General features: G+C 34.0%; 2 protein-coding genes across 6 annotated transcripts; both read right to left on the bottom strand.

Moving 5' to 3' along the window:
- Positions 1-1,437: 1,437 nt before the first annotated feature.
- Positions 1,438-9,236, bottom strand: LOC122518256 (zwei Ig domain protein zig-8-like). Of its 4 annotated transcripts, XR_006304028.1 has the most exons (8): positions 8,310-9,234; positions 7,969-8,189; positions 7,659-7,863; positions 7,414-7,564; positions 7,169-7,317; positions 6,921-7,017; positions 2,847-2,933; positions 2,657-2,744 (listed from the first exon to the last, which is right to left on the bottom strand). XR_006304028.1 is itself a non-coding variant. In XM_043637055.1 (7 exons), exons 1-7 carry the CDS (start codon positions 8,395-8,397, stop codon positions 1,516-1,518), a joined length of 951 nt encoding a protein of 316 aa, XP_043492990.1. In that variant the 5' UTR covers positions 8,398-9,236; the 3' UTR covers positions 1,438-1,515. The 4 variants fall into 4 exon arrangements, 3 of the variants coding, with proteins under 3 accessions (XP_043492990.1, XP_043492991.1, XP_043492992.1); XM_043637055.1 differs by lacking the exons at positions 2,657-2,744; positions 2,847-2,933 and adding an exon at positions 1,438-1,555 and having other exon boundaries at positions 8,310-9,236; XM_043637056.1 differs by lacking the exon at positions 2,657-2,744 and having other exon boundaries at positions 2,815-2,933.
- Positions 9,237-9,478: 242 nt separating this feature from the next.
- On the bottom strand, positions 9,479-12,289 carry LOC122518254 (molybdenum cofactor biosynthesis protein 1). Of its 2 annotated transcripts, none has more exons than XM_043637053.1 (7): positions 11,941-12,289; positions 11,723-11,837; positions 11,473-11,640; positions 11,170-11,396; positions 10,884-11,108; positions 10,577-10,811; positions 9,479-10,277 (listed from the first exon to the last, which is right to left on the bottom strand). In XM_043637053.1, the coding sequence occupies exons 1-7, from the start codon at positions 12,022-12,024 to the stop codon at positions 9,658-9,660; spliced, it is 1,674 nt and encodes a 557-aa protein (XP_043492988.1). In that variant the 5' UTR covers positions 12,025-12,289; the 3' UTR covers positions 9,479-9,657. The 2 variants fall into 2 exon arrangements, with proteins under 2 accessions (XP_043492988.1, XP_043492989.1); XM_043637054.1 differs by lacking the exon at positions 9,479-10,277 and adding an exon at positions 10,309-10,490 and having other exon boundaries at positions 11,941-12,288.
- Between the last annotated feature and the right edge of the window lie 5,396 nt (positions 12,290-17,685).

The following is a 17,685-nucleotide window of genomic DNA, read 5'->3' as shown; positions in this document are numbered from 1 at the left end:
AGGCAGGCAAGCAGACAGGCAGTAGGATGGCTTTCACCCATATTATAGTTACCGTATGCCACGACGTACAAATTGCGTCATTAATTTAACGAGCGAGTTGCCGCCGCACATTTTCCGCTAATTTCTAGAAGGGTCATTAAGGCGTAGCTTATATTTCTTGTAATCGCATTATCGAAAAATCTATAACCCAGGGAGTCAATGGCACCGCTTACATTATCCCTGGTACAATCTCCGTTAATTTGTCTGGCCGTGTTCAAACGAAATCTCACGCTTCGCTTTTATCAACGTGATCGAAAAGCACGCAACATCAGTTACACCCCCCCCCTCCTCTCTTTCAATTTGTTCTCTCTCTCTGTCTGTCTCTCTCTCTTTGATTTTTTCTTTCCTTCTATGAAATGACATACAATTGATCGTTGCTACTACTTTTTACATTTACACGTTCTATTTGTTTTTTTTTTTTTTTCATTGATTTTATCTTTACGTTACAAAAAAAAAGAACGAAACTGTTGAGATAGATAGATAGATAGATAGATAGAGAGAGAGAGAATATAAAACGTTCGCAAAATAACGTCGACTCGCATGGAGATAGATTAAAATTCAGTTCGACCAGTACGTTTTGATGGACGATGCATCAAAACGATTGCATATATCTCTAGTCGTCTGCACATCCTATCACACGCCCGAGATTTTATATTTCCTACGTTTGACTCGACATCAGACTTCGAAAGGTCTCTACAAAAAAAAAACCCCATTTCTTATCGCGACTACAAACATTATTTGAAAATATTTTTCTACGCGGATATACGAACTTTCTTGTAGCTCGAAACATATTTTATTAAACGAACAACGCATCGCATTTCATTTCGAGGAAACGTTAACGCGAAATAAAATTATAAAAGAAAACGCTTGTATTTTCAAAATCGTTCATTAAAAAATAATAATATATCGATTGGTTATCATCTTTGACGGTAAAAAAAAAAATGTCGATATCGAATAATCGAATCTTCTATCCGTTCGATTTGAATCTAATGACACGCTCGCGACGTCGTCATTTATTTGAAAACATTAAATTATCTGACGCGAGTCAAATCGACTAATTTACTTTTAGCATTGTGTTTGAATAATAAATCTTGATCAAAAAAAAAACCCCGACGGAAATATATTTTACTTTTTCCTCGTATTCCCCCCCCTCTTACGTTACGGTTTGTTTCCATTTTCGTTTTTCTTTTTCTTTTTATCATTCGCGAGGACAAAGAAGTTGAATTTCCAGACCACCGTCCACCATCTAGATTACAATATTCGCGTAGATGCTCGAACGAATGTATATCTACGTGTAAAGAAAAGTAAAAGGGGAGGGGGGGAAATAAGGAAAAAAGAGGTTCTCCTCTTTTTTGGTCGACTCGTTATCATTTTTAGCGTAATAGAGATCAGTTCGTTCTCGTTTAGCTTGTAGTAGTAGTAGTAGTAGAAGCAGCAGAAGCAGAAGCAGCAGCCTCGTTTCCATTATTCTCCAGTCTAGCATGTCGTGTCCCGATAGCTCCCTCCCGATGAATATCTATAAAAATATCGGGCGTGTTTCCAAAACTTTAAATCGCCGACTATTATTCCGACGAGGAGGAGAAGAAGACGAACCAGAGCTGAAAGTTTTTCGATAAATCATTCGCTGAAGAGTCCGAAAAGGGGTATAGCAAGGTAACACAAATATGACTAGGTCGCATAGCCAACTACGATGACAACGACGACGACGACGAGGACGATGGTTCGAGCTAGGACGAAAAGTTATCTAACTAATAAATATTAATATTAGAGATAGTTACTTTACAATCGATCAAGACTTCGGGATAGGTTCATTGTATTTCAAAACACAAGAGAGAGAGAGAATAATGTTGGATAAAATATCGTTCGATAAAGAATAAAAGAAAAAACGAACAAAATAATAATAGAAGAATAAGTTTTTTTTTTTATTTTGAAAAACATTCGCATAGGAAAACGATTATACGAATAAATTTGAAAGAAATAAAAACTAAGGTAGGTGTAAAATATCTCTATGTTCATTTAAGTCGATCTTTCTCTCGTATAATAACGGAAAATATTATTATATAATATTAGAATCGTGGATAAAAGGACACTTGTGCTAGGTAACACCGCGATCTCCTAGGATTCTCGCAAAGCCAAAAAAATATGCGAAGAGGAAGAGGGAGACTAGTGGAAAGCTCGTTTTCATTCGTAATACAGACCGAATACGCAGCACCACGCGTATATATGAGAATTTTCGAAAACGTGGTACGAGTAATTGTCACGTTCTGCATCCCACAGGCACTGAAAAGCGGAATGTACACTTTGCCGTATACGTTGGACGATAGTCACTTGTATCACTAGTTTCAATCTGCGAAAACAGGACGAGGAATAGAGAAACTAAAAGTAATGCATAAATGCGTATGTATGATGTACGTGTAAATAAAAAAAAAAGAAAATTATATATATATATAAAAATAAAAATAATTTTCGCGTCTTTTCGTTTCCTCTTCATTCATATATATTTGATACCTATCGTATTCTCTCCTGTTGATCGCCCTCAAAACGTCGTTGGCAATTTCCATAGATAACTTGGAGGCATTATCTGGATGATAATTCAAAACTGAAGATAATTTATTTTCTAGGGCGTTACGAACGATAACGTCGACCGTCTCGATGTGAAAAAATTTGAAGGGTTCCAGGCGATACGTGTTTTGATACTTTGGTATCTGTATGTAAAAAAATAAGACAAATTTCGTATGTTTATTCTGAGTTATTCTCTTCTTCTTCTTCTTCTTCTTTTTCTAGTTGAGGTTGCTTTGAATACTCACCTTTAATCGATCACCTCGATAATGAAATTGAAAACGATGGGGGATCCCATTGGTGATCGACAATTTCGTCAGAGTTTTTCTTTTGCCCTGTTGATTTAACTGTTATATAATCTCGGTACTTTTAGTATCGTTACAAAATATCTATCTCCTTTAAACGTACGATTCCGTTTGATTTTCTAAGCTTTTACCAGCTCAAAGGGAAATAATATTTCTTTTTTCTTTTTTTAAATGAAATATTCTACTTTAAAATTACGTCAGATTTACATTATATGGATTAAAAGTATGATAAATTGAAAAATATCTATTTAAAAGTGTGTATATACGTAACCTAAGCAAACAATATCGTTACCGTTTTAGAATCACTTTGGTAAGGTGCATATCCTTCTTCTTCCGATTTAATCAAAACACTGGTGGTCGTAAGTCGTTTCGAAATTTTTCGGTGTTTCTTGTTGACTATTGGATTACTCATATTAATCGTGATATTCTACAAAAAAATAATTATAACGTTCCAACAACAAATTCACGTTCGTTTAAAAAAAAAAACGAAGAACGACGCGAACAGAGCTAGAAATGTAAAATCAAACGTTTCGATCGTAAACGTACGCGTACGATTGTCAATCATTTGTTACAGTTTTATCGATGATACAATATCGGATTAAAAATAATTCGAAATAAAGAAAATCCATTACCCCCCTTTTTTTCTTTTCTATTCTTTTCTTTTTCCGAATTGTGTTAGTTGACAATTGAAAAATATTCTCTTTGAATCTAACGGGTAGACGAATTCTCTCGACTTTTTAATCGCCTTGTCATAACAAGAAGTAGTAGTTCCCTTTGAAAAGTTTGTTTCGTTAAGAATAAAAGAGTGTCGGGCTAAAAAGACCTAAAGTTTCTAGTTGTACTTGCTACTCCTTAGCCCATAGTCGGAAACGACGAAACTTTTTTCAACCATGGATCTTTCTATAAAGTACTTTACTTGGAAAATGAGGTTCTTTATGTTATAGTAAAAAGAATCTTTAAGGAGAAATAGAAATTAATAGTTCGTTATGATCTATTTAAATAAAAAAATCAAAAGGTCGTGGAAATCTTTTCGATTGGCCAATTAAAATCGTTATTATATATATAAAAAAAAAAAAATGATCAATGAAACTATCGAGCGCGAAAAAGTGTCGAGATTAATCGATAAATAAATCTTTCAGATTTCTTGAAGTATTTTTATTTCTACTTTCATAAGTAAAAGTTGTACGAACATGTCGTCGAACTCTTTGGTTAACTCGATAAAACTCTCGTTCGATAGAATCATTTAACCAGCAGCGCCACCATTGGTCCCCTTTCCTTTTCTTTCCCACGGTTAGAAAATTTCTAAAGAACTTTACAAAAAAGTTCTCTCTTCTTCTTCTTCTTCTTCGCGTTCGATTGAATTGTACACCTCGACGATGATAACTATTTCTTTTTATTGTTTTTTTATTTCTTTTTTCTATTAAACGCGACAAGCTTGTACGTGTTTATCTTGATCAAATTCATACAAAATAAAATCACTTTCACGGATCGATCCTTTTCAAAGGCAACAAAAAATTATTTATAGCAGAGACGCACATTAAAAAACTATTAAGAGTTTTTATCGATTTAATTTATAACTACGCATCAAAGTACCATTTTATATCTGGCTAATGAAAAGCGTTAAGATAAAACATATTCTATCCGCTTATCTTGCTAGCGTAATTTTTCGTCCATTTCCACGATTATTACATTTATCGCGTACCGAGCCCGACGTTTTTAAAGCCAGCGAAATGTCACGTACGTGCCTTCCATGTGCTTTAGGATAATTCACAGGGTCATATAAAATGCAAGGATATACGAGGTTATAGTTTAATTTATCTACGAGCAGAGTGAATTGCAATCACGTAACGCCGAGAATAAAAACACTCTTTCTCTTTTTTTCCCTCTCTCTCTCTCTCTTTCAGTTTTTGCTGCCTAGCGAATCTGTTGTTAGATTTATTATATGTACGTATATCCCGAAAATTATAAAATTTAAAGGGAACTATAAAATCAAGATTCTTTTTCCACAAACGCAACCATCGACTTAAACTATTATGTTCGTGTTTATATATATAAATATTAGTAAAAAAGAACGTGCAGAGTCGAGAAAAGAGAAAAAAATATCTCGTGCGAGTGTACGAGAACCATGATTTTCAAGTTTCGTCTAAAACGTCTCATAACTACTTGACTCGTGCCATTTTATCCACGTACACACTTTTATTACATTCACGGTCCTTCCCTCCCTCCCACCCACTCACCTCGCTCCTGAAGTTTCGCGAGATGCTCTAAACTCCTCAATAAAGGAGGCATTTACGTGTATAGTGAATTCCTTGTATAATTCAACTGGATTTTCTTTACCCCCTTCGCGTGATTTCGTTCTATGTTCTCTTTCACTTTATAGACCCTCTCTCCCTCTCCCTCATCCCGTTTGTTAAAACTTTTTTGATCATAACGAACGTAAAAAGATCTCGGAAGGGAAAGAAAAAAAGCAAACAAACGCCTTGCTTTTTAAAACTTTCGCATAAAAATGCCTTTCCCTGATAAAGACAAAGGTGTAGGGGAGAGGTTTTTGCATTCCTTAAAACTGCACGGTTTAATGGTTACCGGAGTACAGAAAGAGCAGATATGAATTATGCATCAACGGTTAGGCAAAAGTACGTTGAGAAGCAAGGGGTAAAGTATTAAGCATTTTTCCATCCTAAACCATAGGGAATATTTTGAAGTATCGTACAATGACGTTGATATACTACTATCGATCATCTAGCTTACACGGTCAACTCGCTTGCAGCGAATACAACGTGACCGCATGTCTTCGGTGTTCCGCTAATTATAGGTAGATCACACGGGATCCATTAACGCCGGGTCAACATGTCATTATCTAAAGAGGAAACTGCAGTAAACGTTGGTAAGTGCCATCTCGTTGTGCTTCAGAAATTTCCACGAAATAACATTAAGATGTAAAATTTGTTCTAAAGTTACATATATCAAAGGGATAAAAGCTCGTACGATCTGAAAAATCGAATTTCAAAATACCGTTTGTAAATACTTCCTGTAGCGTAATTCAAAGTTTAACCGATGGAAGAGAAAGTACTGATGAGTCTCTCTCGCACAGGGAACAAGGAGAATCTCATGAATTTACATAGCCGATGTGTCTGAGTTTCCGTTTCGTGGTGAGCATCTAACAGATGCTTCTGTGTGATTTGCATAAAATGAAGCCAGCATCCGTACCAGCACTCGTGGGACGTGTGTGGACATAGGAAAAGGGAAGAAGAGGGAGGAAGAGGGAGGAAATAGACGAAGATCGAGAAAAAGGAGAACAAGAGAAAGATAGAGACAGAGACAAAGACAAAGAGAAAGAGAGAGAGAGAGAGAGAGAAAAGGAACACATATTCCAACCTCCGAGTCTATCCTTTCCTCTTTCATTATTGGGAACGTGACCCCAATTCATCGATGATAATGCTATTACCGACAAAGGAAAGGTTCTTGTAATTAGGGAACTATAAGATGAATTTGCAAATTCGTTCAAGATTCAAAAGAGACCTGCGAGAACGTTGAGCTCTCTGCAAAAGAGACGCGACGCGAACACTCGTGATGGCATTTACTTTCCTTCTTGATTCGATGACTTCTTAAAATGTATTTTAACATTGTCATTTCAGAGAAATTTATTAGGCCGTAGCAATGATACATTTCAGGATCGACATGCAATGATGATACAGATCGACGTTAATCTACAGCGATGAGTTTCGCTGTATTATAGGATACGATGATACGCGTCGTGTTTGTCTCTGTGTCCTGTACCTGTGTATGTGTGTAGGTGTGTGCGCTTGTTGGCATACGAGAGTGATCAGTGTAACGGGTTACATGAAATTTTCTAAATCGATAGAAAAGTCAATTTTTTTACATATTAGGTACATCGAAGTTCGCGATCACAGTTCCATCCGCGCACACCATCCTCTCTTACGTTTATATATACACATATATAGGTATATATTACAGGAACGCGTCGTTCGTTCGATATATAAAATCAGCATCGCTCACCGAAATATCACGATCGGAATAACGATCGCAAGGAACAAGATTATCCTTCTGTTGACACTGTCGCTGCCTCCGTGTTGCATCGCCGCAGGATGTTCCCCTGCGAACAGATTTCAAACTAAAGGCCAACCAATATTGGCAACGACATAGGAACGTTTCAACTACGAATAAACGGCTCCCCTATACTCTTATCTACGTAATTCAAAGTAGACAAATTGTCAGCAATCAAAGAGAAGTCCCATATCTCTCACCGTTCAACACATGAACCACTACGCTAGCTGGTGCAGCCTTGTTCGAGAAGCACGTGTAATTGCCGCTGTCGTTGAGTAACGCGCGCGTTATTACCAGCATGCTCTTGGTAAAGCTCTTGCCCTTTTCAGTTTCCAGAGAAACGCCACCCCTATCGAGCGTAAGAATTTCATATAGTTGTTTTTAGTAATCGCGAGCTTTCCTCAATCCTACAATACAACATCTATATTTCATTTGTCTGACCCACCTTGGACTATCAAAGTCGATGATCGAACCAGCGTGATACCAAGTCACGTTGCTCGGTGGGACGTCCTGCATGTCGACGGTACACGTCAAACTTATTTTACTTCCTTTCTTCACGTATACCTCTTCGGAACCAAGGATTTTGGCTTGTACGTCTTGCGTAACGAAAAATGTGATCTTTACCAATCTATATCGATCTATATAGTTATTATTTCATAATGTTCTATTTCATTCCTAATAGTTGCTCACCCAAAACCTTCAAATTGACCGCTCTGTCCATCTTTGGCTCGGTATTAACTTGACACTCGTAAATACCAGCATCCTCCGGTTGTACGGAATCTATTTGAAGGTCCCAGTTTGGCGATTTACCGATTATCACGAATCTCTTGTCGGCGGTATAAGTCGTCTTCATAGACGTTAAGATCCGTACGTCTTTTTTTCTCATCCAAGATACCTAAGATATAAGAAATCTCAGGTGAAACTTTTTTCCACGAGCTCTGAACTTTATGCCATGTCTTTTTTTTTTCTTCTATAAAAGAGCAAATGTAAAAAAACTCACGGTCCTGTTTTCTAAATTCTCTACTCGACACGACAAAACGGCGGATTGGCCAACGGCAACCGTCACGTTTTCAGCAAGATCATCGGAAAAATACGTGTGCCTTTTCGTACGAAATGTCTTGAGCATCTCCTTGTCGAGATGTTCGTCATAAAAATGTGCTACAATTGGTGGGTATTCGTGATCTTCTCTGCGACTCGATCTAACATCGTCCGCGATTATGCCTGTATATGGTGTAAAATGTTTTTTGGTAAAAATCAATCTTACTTAAAAAAAAATCGATACAACCACGAGCAAGAAAAAAAAAAGAAAATAAGTGACGAGAAGGAAAATATGAAGTCTACCTATATCGCGATGACTGAAAGTTGGTTCCGCGTGTAACAGGTAACCGATTCCTAGCAACAGTAGGACCATGCCGTGGAATGGTGCCATTTTTTATATTCGACTATCGTTCATCTTTGCTCATGGATTTTCGAGCTTTTCGGAATTGCTAGGCATTTTTAAATAATCCTTTGCATCTTACAACGAAGATATTAATCTCCCGTCGAAATTGACAATTATTTTTTGAACGAATCACGATCCGTGCCTTCTCACGTTTCTCTTCTCAAAATGATACGTCTTCGAACTTAAGGCAGACATCGAGAGATATTTCTTTTTTTTGCACATTTCACCGCAACGATATATGCGGTCGACGAGATTGAACTTTCACCGATCGAGGAGAAATGATCGTTCGATCGTTTAAAGTCCGTAATCATGAACCGTATGATCGCATGTGTTAATTAATAAAAGGAAAAATCACGAGTTGTAATAAAATGTGTCGCGTGTCAAATCAATTTGAGATAATTACTAATCGAGAAAATAATTATTTATATTCTATAGTTCTCTCGCGTCAAAAGAAAAAAAAAAAGAAATCGATTTAAGAACGATCTTCGTGGTAATGCGCTCCGGTAGCACCCGAAGTACTAAAGAGTAGGTTCTCATGGGGGCGGACTAAAAGCTCGAATTGAAGGTGCATCGCGCCCGCGCTGTATTTTCTTCATCTGCGATTGCGCTCGAGAATCCCCATCACCTATATAACGCGATATTATCTTTTTTTTTTACAAAAGGAGCATTTATCTTCATAGTTCTTCTCCAAACCATCCTCCTTCGGTACATTTCCGACTGTTGATACTGTTTATCATAAATGTATTTTTTTATTATTATTTCTTTTTATCGCACATATACCGATATGTTTTCAACGACAACATAATATCGGAAATTCAAAATATATATATATGTATTAGATTTGGATATAGATTCAAAAATATGTTTTATCATATCACCATTGCTTTTTATTTATTGATCTCATTTATGTTAATTATTTATATATTAAGAATAAATGTTATAATTTCAAGTCTATTAGAAATTAAATACATATGCGATTAATATTTTATTTCTTATTCCTTCCATGTGATGATCAAAATTTATAGAAAATAATAAAATATATATAACGATTTAACATCGATAACTTTTACTATATAAAATACTATTTGTGTGTATTAATTGTAACAATCGCTGTTTTCAAAAATAACAACGTAATATTCTTGTACATTATTCACCATTATTCACATTTCCACATGAATATAAATCTTTTATAATAGTCAAATTTATAAAAATATTTTATCAATATTACTTACAATGTATAGCACCAATTTATTTTTTTATATAATTACCCTTTGTACCACCTATTTTTGATACTAATTCTATATTTGTTATTTTCATACTATGTGTAGTGGCTGCATGTTTGCACATATCATAAATTGTAAGTCCAGCTATGGATACGGCTGTTAAAGCCTCCATTTCAACTCCAGTTTTTCCCATACATCTTACTTCGGCTGTAATTTCTACTAGATGCAATTCTTCATTTAATTTTAAATATACATCTACATATGACACATTTAGAGGATGACACAATGGTATTAATTCTGAAGTACGTTTAGCAGCCATTATGCCAGCTAACTGTGCCACGGATAATACATCTCCCTTCTTTACATTATTTTCCACTATCAATTTACTTATAACTGGTCCTACCTGAATCTCTCCTCTAGCTATTGCTATTCGCTTACTTTCATTTTTACCTCCTACATCAACCATATTAGCTTTTCCAGTTTCATCTATATGAGAAAGTGTACAATACATTCTAGCAATTCGATGATGATACTGACTAAAGTCATCCATATATGATACATAATTCCCCAAAGAGAAATTTTCTAGTAGTTTATGTTTTTTATATTGTACTTTTGTTTTAAACGAAAATTTTTCTTTTCGATTAACTGTATGAAATAAATTGAATTAATTATTAGGCCTAATTAAAATTCTTATGCTATTAAGAACCGTCTGTCTAATATAGCGATAACGTCTGTACAGATATTATAAAAATATAGTTTTTTAGTTATATGTAGATAGATCATCGATTGGAATAATTTAATTTTAACCACCGATTAAAATCATTGGTCTGTTTTCCATCTGGGATAAATTGAACATTCCTGAAACATATACGGTATAAACGTTATCGCTTTTAAGGAAATCATTCATTTCCTATTTAAGCGAATAAACAATCTATGAGATGTACCTGCATGCTGTTTTTTCTTTCCCCATACTGCTTTACGAATTATATCTTTTAAGCCTTCTTCGGATGTTCCATTACGAAGGGCGTCTCGTAACGAGACTTCGCTTTTTCCTTCAAATAAACAAACTTTCAAATTACCATCCGCTGTAATTCTTAATCGATTACAAGAACTACAAAAGTTATGAGTCATAGATGTAATAAAGCCTACTTGTCCTACAAAACCAGGAACTTGATATGCCTAAGAAATAAAGGAAGTGAATTATTAAAAATATGTTTGAAGATTTGCTTACATAAAGTAAAATAAAAAAACCTTGGATGTATCGTTTAGTTTATTTGGAAGTGCTTGAAATTCTGGATAAGTTTGTCTAATTATCTTTTTCATTTCATTAAATGAAACCATCTTATTTTCTTTCCACTCGTTTCCATAAAATGGCATATATTCTATAAAGCGTATATCCAATGGACGATCTTTGGTCATATCAACAAAATGAACTAGTTCATCATCGTTAAAGCCTCGCATTACTACACAATTCACCTATTAAAATCAAGATGCTTTGTAATTATATGCTGTACTCTTTCCCAAAATAATAACTTACTTTTACTGGATTATATCCCAGTTGAACAGCCAAATCTATTGAAGCCATAACTTTTGCCCATCCTTTTCTACGTGTAAATTGCTCAAAGCGATCTGCTTTAAGAGTATCGAGTGAAATATTTAAAGCGTCTAGACCAGCTCTTTGAAGAGCTGGTAATTGACGAGTTAATGTCAAACCATTTGTTGTAATTGCAATTTGTTCTAAATTTTCTAATTTTTTTAGTTCAGCTAAATATATTTAATAAATATAATTATTATACGCATTAATATATAAAAATTTCCTATTTCAATTTGTTATAGTTACCAACAATATCAACAACATCTTTACGAACTGTAGGCTCACCACCTGTCAATCGTATTTTACATATGCCCTCTTTCGTAAACAAAGCCGCTAACTTAATTATTTCTTCCGTCTTCAAAATTCCATCTTTCGCAGTTAATTTTACACCTTCCACTGGCATGCAATATGTACCTTCATTTGAAAAACGCATAATAAATATAACATAAGATGTTTTATCGGTGTAAACATAAATAGAGCATATAAAATTACACACAGCGAAGGTTACAACGTTCTGTAATTGAAATCCTAAGATATGTATGACGTCTTTTAAATGAATCTGTTAGTATATCATTATCATAGGTATTTAATTTCTCTCTAAATTCTTGTATCTGAAATAAAGTTATAATATTCATAATTTACATATTAAAATATTCAAAAGTGTATTCTATTTAATTATTATAAATATGAAGTGTAAAATATTTTTAAACTTACTCGATTTGAAGGATTAGTAGAAGCGTTTCTTAATGCATTTAATGCATCAGAAAAGTTTCTACCGAAGTAAATTTTACGAAACATCTGTTTAGTATATAATAAACTCAAGATGTAAACATAACCTTACAACATAGCGGATATATACACTTTCTAATTTATTCCGAACAATTTACTTTTTATAGAATGCACACTGTATATGTATAATTATTTATTTTAATAATAAAAGAAAAAGTCGATCTATCTCTACATTATCTACAGTATACGTTGAAAATGCAATTCAACAAGATACTATGAGTAGCTTATCTATTCTACAGTAAACAAGAATCTAAGGCCTTGAGAATATGAAAAGATATATGATTAAATGGATCCAACTGTTTCACAGATAACGTTTATATCATACCATTGCAGTTACGTTTACTCTTCTATAACATTTTTTAATACATGTATAATTTGATGTTATAATGATACCTACAATTTTAAAATATTCAAATATCGAATAGAATTTGGATATACATATACTACCTATCAGTGATCAAAATTGATTAGAAATATAATAAAAATTTTCCAATATTTAAAGATAATTAATTTAAATGTTATTACTCAAACTTCCTTAAAAATATGTATGTATATATATATGTATATATATGTACACATATGCATACATAAATATACATATGAAAGAAAATTATACATTAAGATACAAATTCATATGAAGCCTTAATGAATGTTTGTCGTCAAACTAGATTCCAGGTACTCATGTATCTGTGTGCAATGATCTACATGGAAGTAGTTTTTTCTTGTTTAATTTGGTATCATAGAAATGGGATTCTTCCAAGAAATTGCATAAGTCAGTAGGCTAATGCTTATTCTCAAAATAAATATAAATATGTGTGTGCCTTTAGAAATGCTTATATAAATTAATTTTAAAAAGCAACAAGCAAGTCAATCATGATGAGTTGATGTTAAATCCAACGATGATTACCTGTAACAAGAAGAAAACTATATTAATAATACAGTCAATAAAACCAATCCTAAAATACAAGTCGCCAAATGAGCAGATGCACTATTAAATATAATTTCCTATTTATTTTTATCAAATCTCTATTTCAGGTTGAATAAAATTAAATTTAAACGCGTGATTTTATATTATAATATATAATAATTAAGAAATAGAAAAGCTATACAAAAATATTACAATACAAAAAAAAAAAAAAAAAAAATTTTTTTAATCTTTGTGAACTACTTTTAAATACCGCGTTCCTTTAAACACACAAAATTTCAAATATAATAATATTCAATCAAAGTTAAAAATCTTAAAGACAAAAAAAGTAAGATAAATTATTGTGAGGTTCAACGAACGTTAATTAAGTTTAATATCTAAGAAAAAAGGAAATCTAAATAGTTTTGACTCTATTAACAAACAAAAAACTTGTGCATCTTTTGAACTATTCAAGCATGAGTTTGGCGTAACAAGGAGATTGAATGGTCCATCATCTCCAATTAAAACTAGAAATTAATGACGAGCAAGAAATTAATATAATAAAATATAAAATATGACTAAAGAGCTATTCTCGAAAAGTTCGAACTTGCTGTTGAACTTTTGAAAATAACTCTATAGTCTATGTAGTTGCCCTCTTCAGCCACATTTAAGTGGGGGCCTCTTCGGCAATTAGCCTCTTCGGCATTTAGCCTCTTCTTTCTTCATCCCTGAAAACTGCATTGGACATTTTCTACGAAAATGCGAGCAAGATAAAATCTCTCATACTTTCTTTTGCAAATTAACTTGTATTTTGTTTGATGATTCTAATTCTCAATTATGAAAAAATTAATTTACATTCTCCGTTAGTTATTCAAGCTCGTGAACCAACAATGAACTTAGAGTTCATTGAAATATACACGAGCACAATTAAACGAATGTCCAAGCAGATAATTATACTCGATGACCTAATAACACGTCGCATTTTTACTATCCAGTAATAAAATCGAATTAAAATAAAAATAATACTATAAATGCAATTTATAAATGCATTTTCTTGCAATATTTTTATTCAATTTATTCTTTATACTGAATTATATCAAATATTTACAGAAGACTAAATCGCGATAGTGCGAAGTGTTAATTATAATACTTAAAACTAAGTATCAATTCATCAAAGTATTTGCAAATTTGTTCGACTCTATCTCGTTCGAGATAGAATCGAAATAGAAATAAATTTCTTAAATGGTTGCAAATCCCTTTGAATCATGATACATAATACAAATTACAGAAGAGTCACAAAATAAATTTACAAAGCAAACATAAGAGAATGAAATGATATAATTTTGCAACAGTTCTGTATAAACCAGGAGGCGAAATTTCCACTCCGGAGTGGAAGAAAACCTCGTGCCTTTCCTGGATCCTACCTACTTAAAATTAAAGTTTTCACATTCGCTCAAAGAAGTATGCTACCTGCCTGCCAATTACCCATATTTAAAAAGAGCAAATACACATACGTACCCACCCACCCACTCCACGATTCTCTCACATACCACCAGGGTGCAAAAGCCTAAACTAGAGAGCATGCCCCGGGGCACCTCCGACACCCTAGTTCAAACGCGTGTTTTCTAAACTTATGGGAGTACGTACCAATGCTGTAATCGACTGCCAAGGCTAGTGGTTATTGCAATAATGACTAAAGCAAAATTACTGGTACATACTAGTATATATCAGCATACTAATATAATACAAGTATTGTTAAATTTCCACAAACAAATGTGGGAACTCTACTATGCAAAACGATTTGAAAAAAAAAAAATGAGAAAAATTTAATATAAATAGAAAGATACAACCACGTGTATTTCTCATATTACACCTAACTTTAGGTGTGCTATAATAAGTAGTATTCTAAGTGATAACTAATGCATTAATTAAAAACTATCACGAAACGATGTACAGTACACACTACCTAATACGCACATACAGGTGTAAGGTACATCGTGCAACCACTAGCGCAATAACAGCCGCCAATAGGGGAAGAACTTAAATCTAAACCTATAATAACCGTTTCTCACCCATACGAGTAGCACCTGGGCACACGCATAGATGAGAATGCAGAAAGTATAGGGGGGAGAAACGGGAGATTAGTATATTAGAAGCTGAAAATCCTGATCTAAAAAATATGATTAAAAACACATATATACATAAGACATAAATACATTTTTATAGAAATTTATCTAAGCGGCTAAAGACTCTACAATTTATTTGATAAATATTAACTTTAAATATCTTTTATAATATCTTTTAATATCTTTTAATTTATTTAAAAACCTCGGACGACTCCTTTCATTAAGTTGGCTGTTCTAATAAGAGAACTGGGCTTTGAGCCACCACTTAACTGCTAGAATCTATCCGTCGCGAATGAGTTTGTCTTCTTGCTCATTTATTTATAATATCGAAGTATCGATATATTAAAATTAATCGCGATTAGATAAACTCAGTACGAAGCAATGCATGTAAGACATTTATTACATGCTTTTCTGGACGAAAACGAGTAAATTAATACTCAAATTCATCACTACTAACCACGAACAAAACACGTAATAAAAAAGGAAGTGCATTCATTAATTGCATTATTAATTAAATGAATTTAACCGGTGAGACAAGAAGACCTATCCTGAACTAATAAAACATACAATACAATACAATACAATATACAATTTTCATGAGTAACTCCTAGAAAGGAATTACTTATGTGCTCGTCAATAATTTATTGGAATAATTAAAACCGGTAGCTCGTGCCGATTAGGACCTTTCATCCTCGACATGATTGAGCACCGGAGGGACTTGAAATTTTTTGACTCACTGCGTAAGAAGTTCTACGATGGCTCCAAAACACTCCTACTTCGCAACAAGTATTGTAGTATGCTGATCGAAGAGTTCCTCAATTTCCTATTGAAGAAGATCCATGGAAGATCCACCAAAGATCCATCGAAGATCCATCGATGATCCATCAATGATCCATCGAAGAATTCATCCCACATCTTTGATAAGGTAGAAAGTCCGTCGTCATATCTGTAAAATAAAATAAAACATAACGATAAGTTATCTGCAATATAATCCAAAATCATATTAAAATAAAATCGAATAAAATGTAAATAAAAATAGATACTTACAATGCATTCCAATGAGATGAAATTCAATTGCACCATGGCGATGCACCTCGCGTGAATCTAAATACGCGGTATAAACGAAAATAAGAAACTATAGATGAGTTTCTTATCGCGAAACCGAAATTTTATTATACGACGAACAACACTGATTCTAATTCGCGTTTGATTTTAATTTGTTTTACGCCCGATCACTGACTTTACAACTGCTTCCAAAGACTGCTTTGCACACAGTCAATGCAAGTAAAAAAATCTTCATTGGTGCACTGATTCTAATACGCGAACAGTCTGTGCAACTGTTTAAAGATAAAAATACAACTTTACGAACAAACTCTAATGCAATTACTGCTTTGGTCGCAGTTAATTTAATATATAAATTTCAAAAATTGTTCGCGAACGCGACGAAATTGAAATGAAAACGAACGAACGTGCTTCTAAACCGTGATATTAATTATATTTAACGATACAACACTCCCGTATATTGCTTCGCGCACGATTGCAATCTGAAACAGAAATAAAAAACAATTCTATTAGGTGTACAAATAAGTTTTCGCCGTTTTTTTATTAAAAATTAAGTATTTATTCTAGAAGAATGGTAATTTTAAGGTTATTTAAAATACTGTTCATCACTTGCAATGACTTTTTCCCATCTCTCAGGCAACATTCGGATCCCACGTCGGAAGAACTCCTTGTCTTTTGAGGCTATCCACGAATCAACCCAATTTTTGGTATCTTCATATGATTTGAACCGCTGCTCCGACAGAACATGTGCCATGGACCGAAATAGGGGATAATCGGACGGTGCAATGTCTGGTGAATACGGCGGGTGGGGTAACACTTCCCAATCAAGTGTTTCCAAATACTTTTTCACGGGAGCCGCTACATGTGGACGAGCATTGTCATGCAGGAGAATAATTTTTTAGTGTCTAGAATAGTATTGAGGGCGTTTTTCCTTCAGAGCTCGGCTCAATCTCATTAATTGTGTTCGATAGAGGGCTCCGGTGATTTTTTCGCTCGGATTAAACAACTCATAATACACTACACCCAGCTGATCCCACCAAATACACAGCATGAGTTTTTTTCCGTGAATATTCGGTTTTGCTGTTGATGTTGACGCATGGCTTGGTAATCCCCATGATTTTCTTCTTTTTGGATTATCATAATGTATCCATTTCTCGTCACCAGTGATGATACGATGTAAAAAACCCTTTTTTTATGTCTAGCAAGCAGTATTTCACTTAAGCATAATCGGCGTTCAATATCTCTCGGCTTTAATTCGAACGGAACCCAATTTCCTTGTTTATTAATCATTCCTAATGATTTTAAACGATGTGAGACTGCTTGCTGAGTGACTTCTAATCTTACAGCAAGTTCTTTTTGTGTTTGAGATGAATCTTCCTACAATAATTCCTCCAATTCTGCATCCTCGTAAATTTTTGGCCTTCCACTGCGATCTTTGTCTTCTACGTCGAAATCACTGTTTTTAAACTTTTGAAACCACTCACGACACGTTCTCTCACTCAAAGCAGTCTCACCATATGCTTCTACGAGCAATCGATGCGCCTCAGCAGCAGATTTCTTTATATTAAAGAAGTAAAC

Source organism: Polistes fuscatus, unplaced genomic scaffold, assembly GCF_010416935.1.
Source record: "Polistes fuscatus isolate 324 unplaced genomic scaffold, CU_Pfus_HIC Scaffold24, whole genome shotgun sequence".
Classification (NCBI taxonomy): domain Eukaryota; kingdom Metazoa; phylum Arthropoda; class Insecta; order Hymenoptera; family Vespidae; genus Polistes; species Polistes fuscatus.
This window is presented reverse-complemented; position numbering and strand designations above follow the sequence as displayed.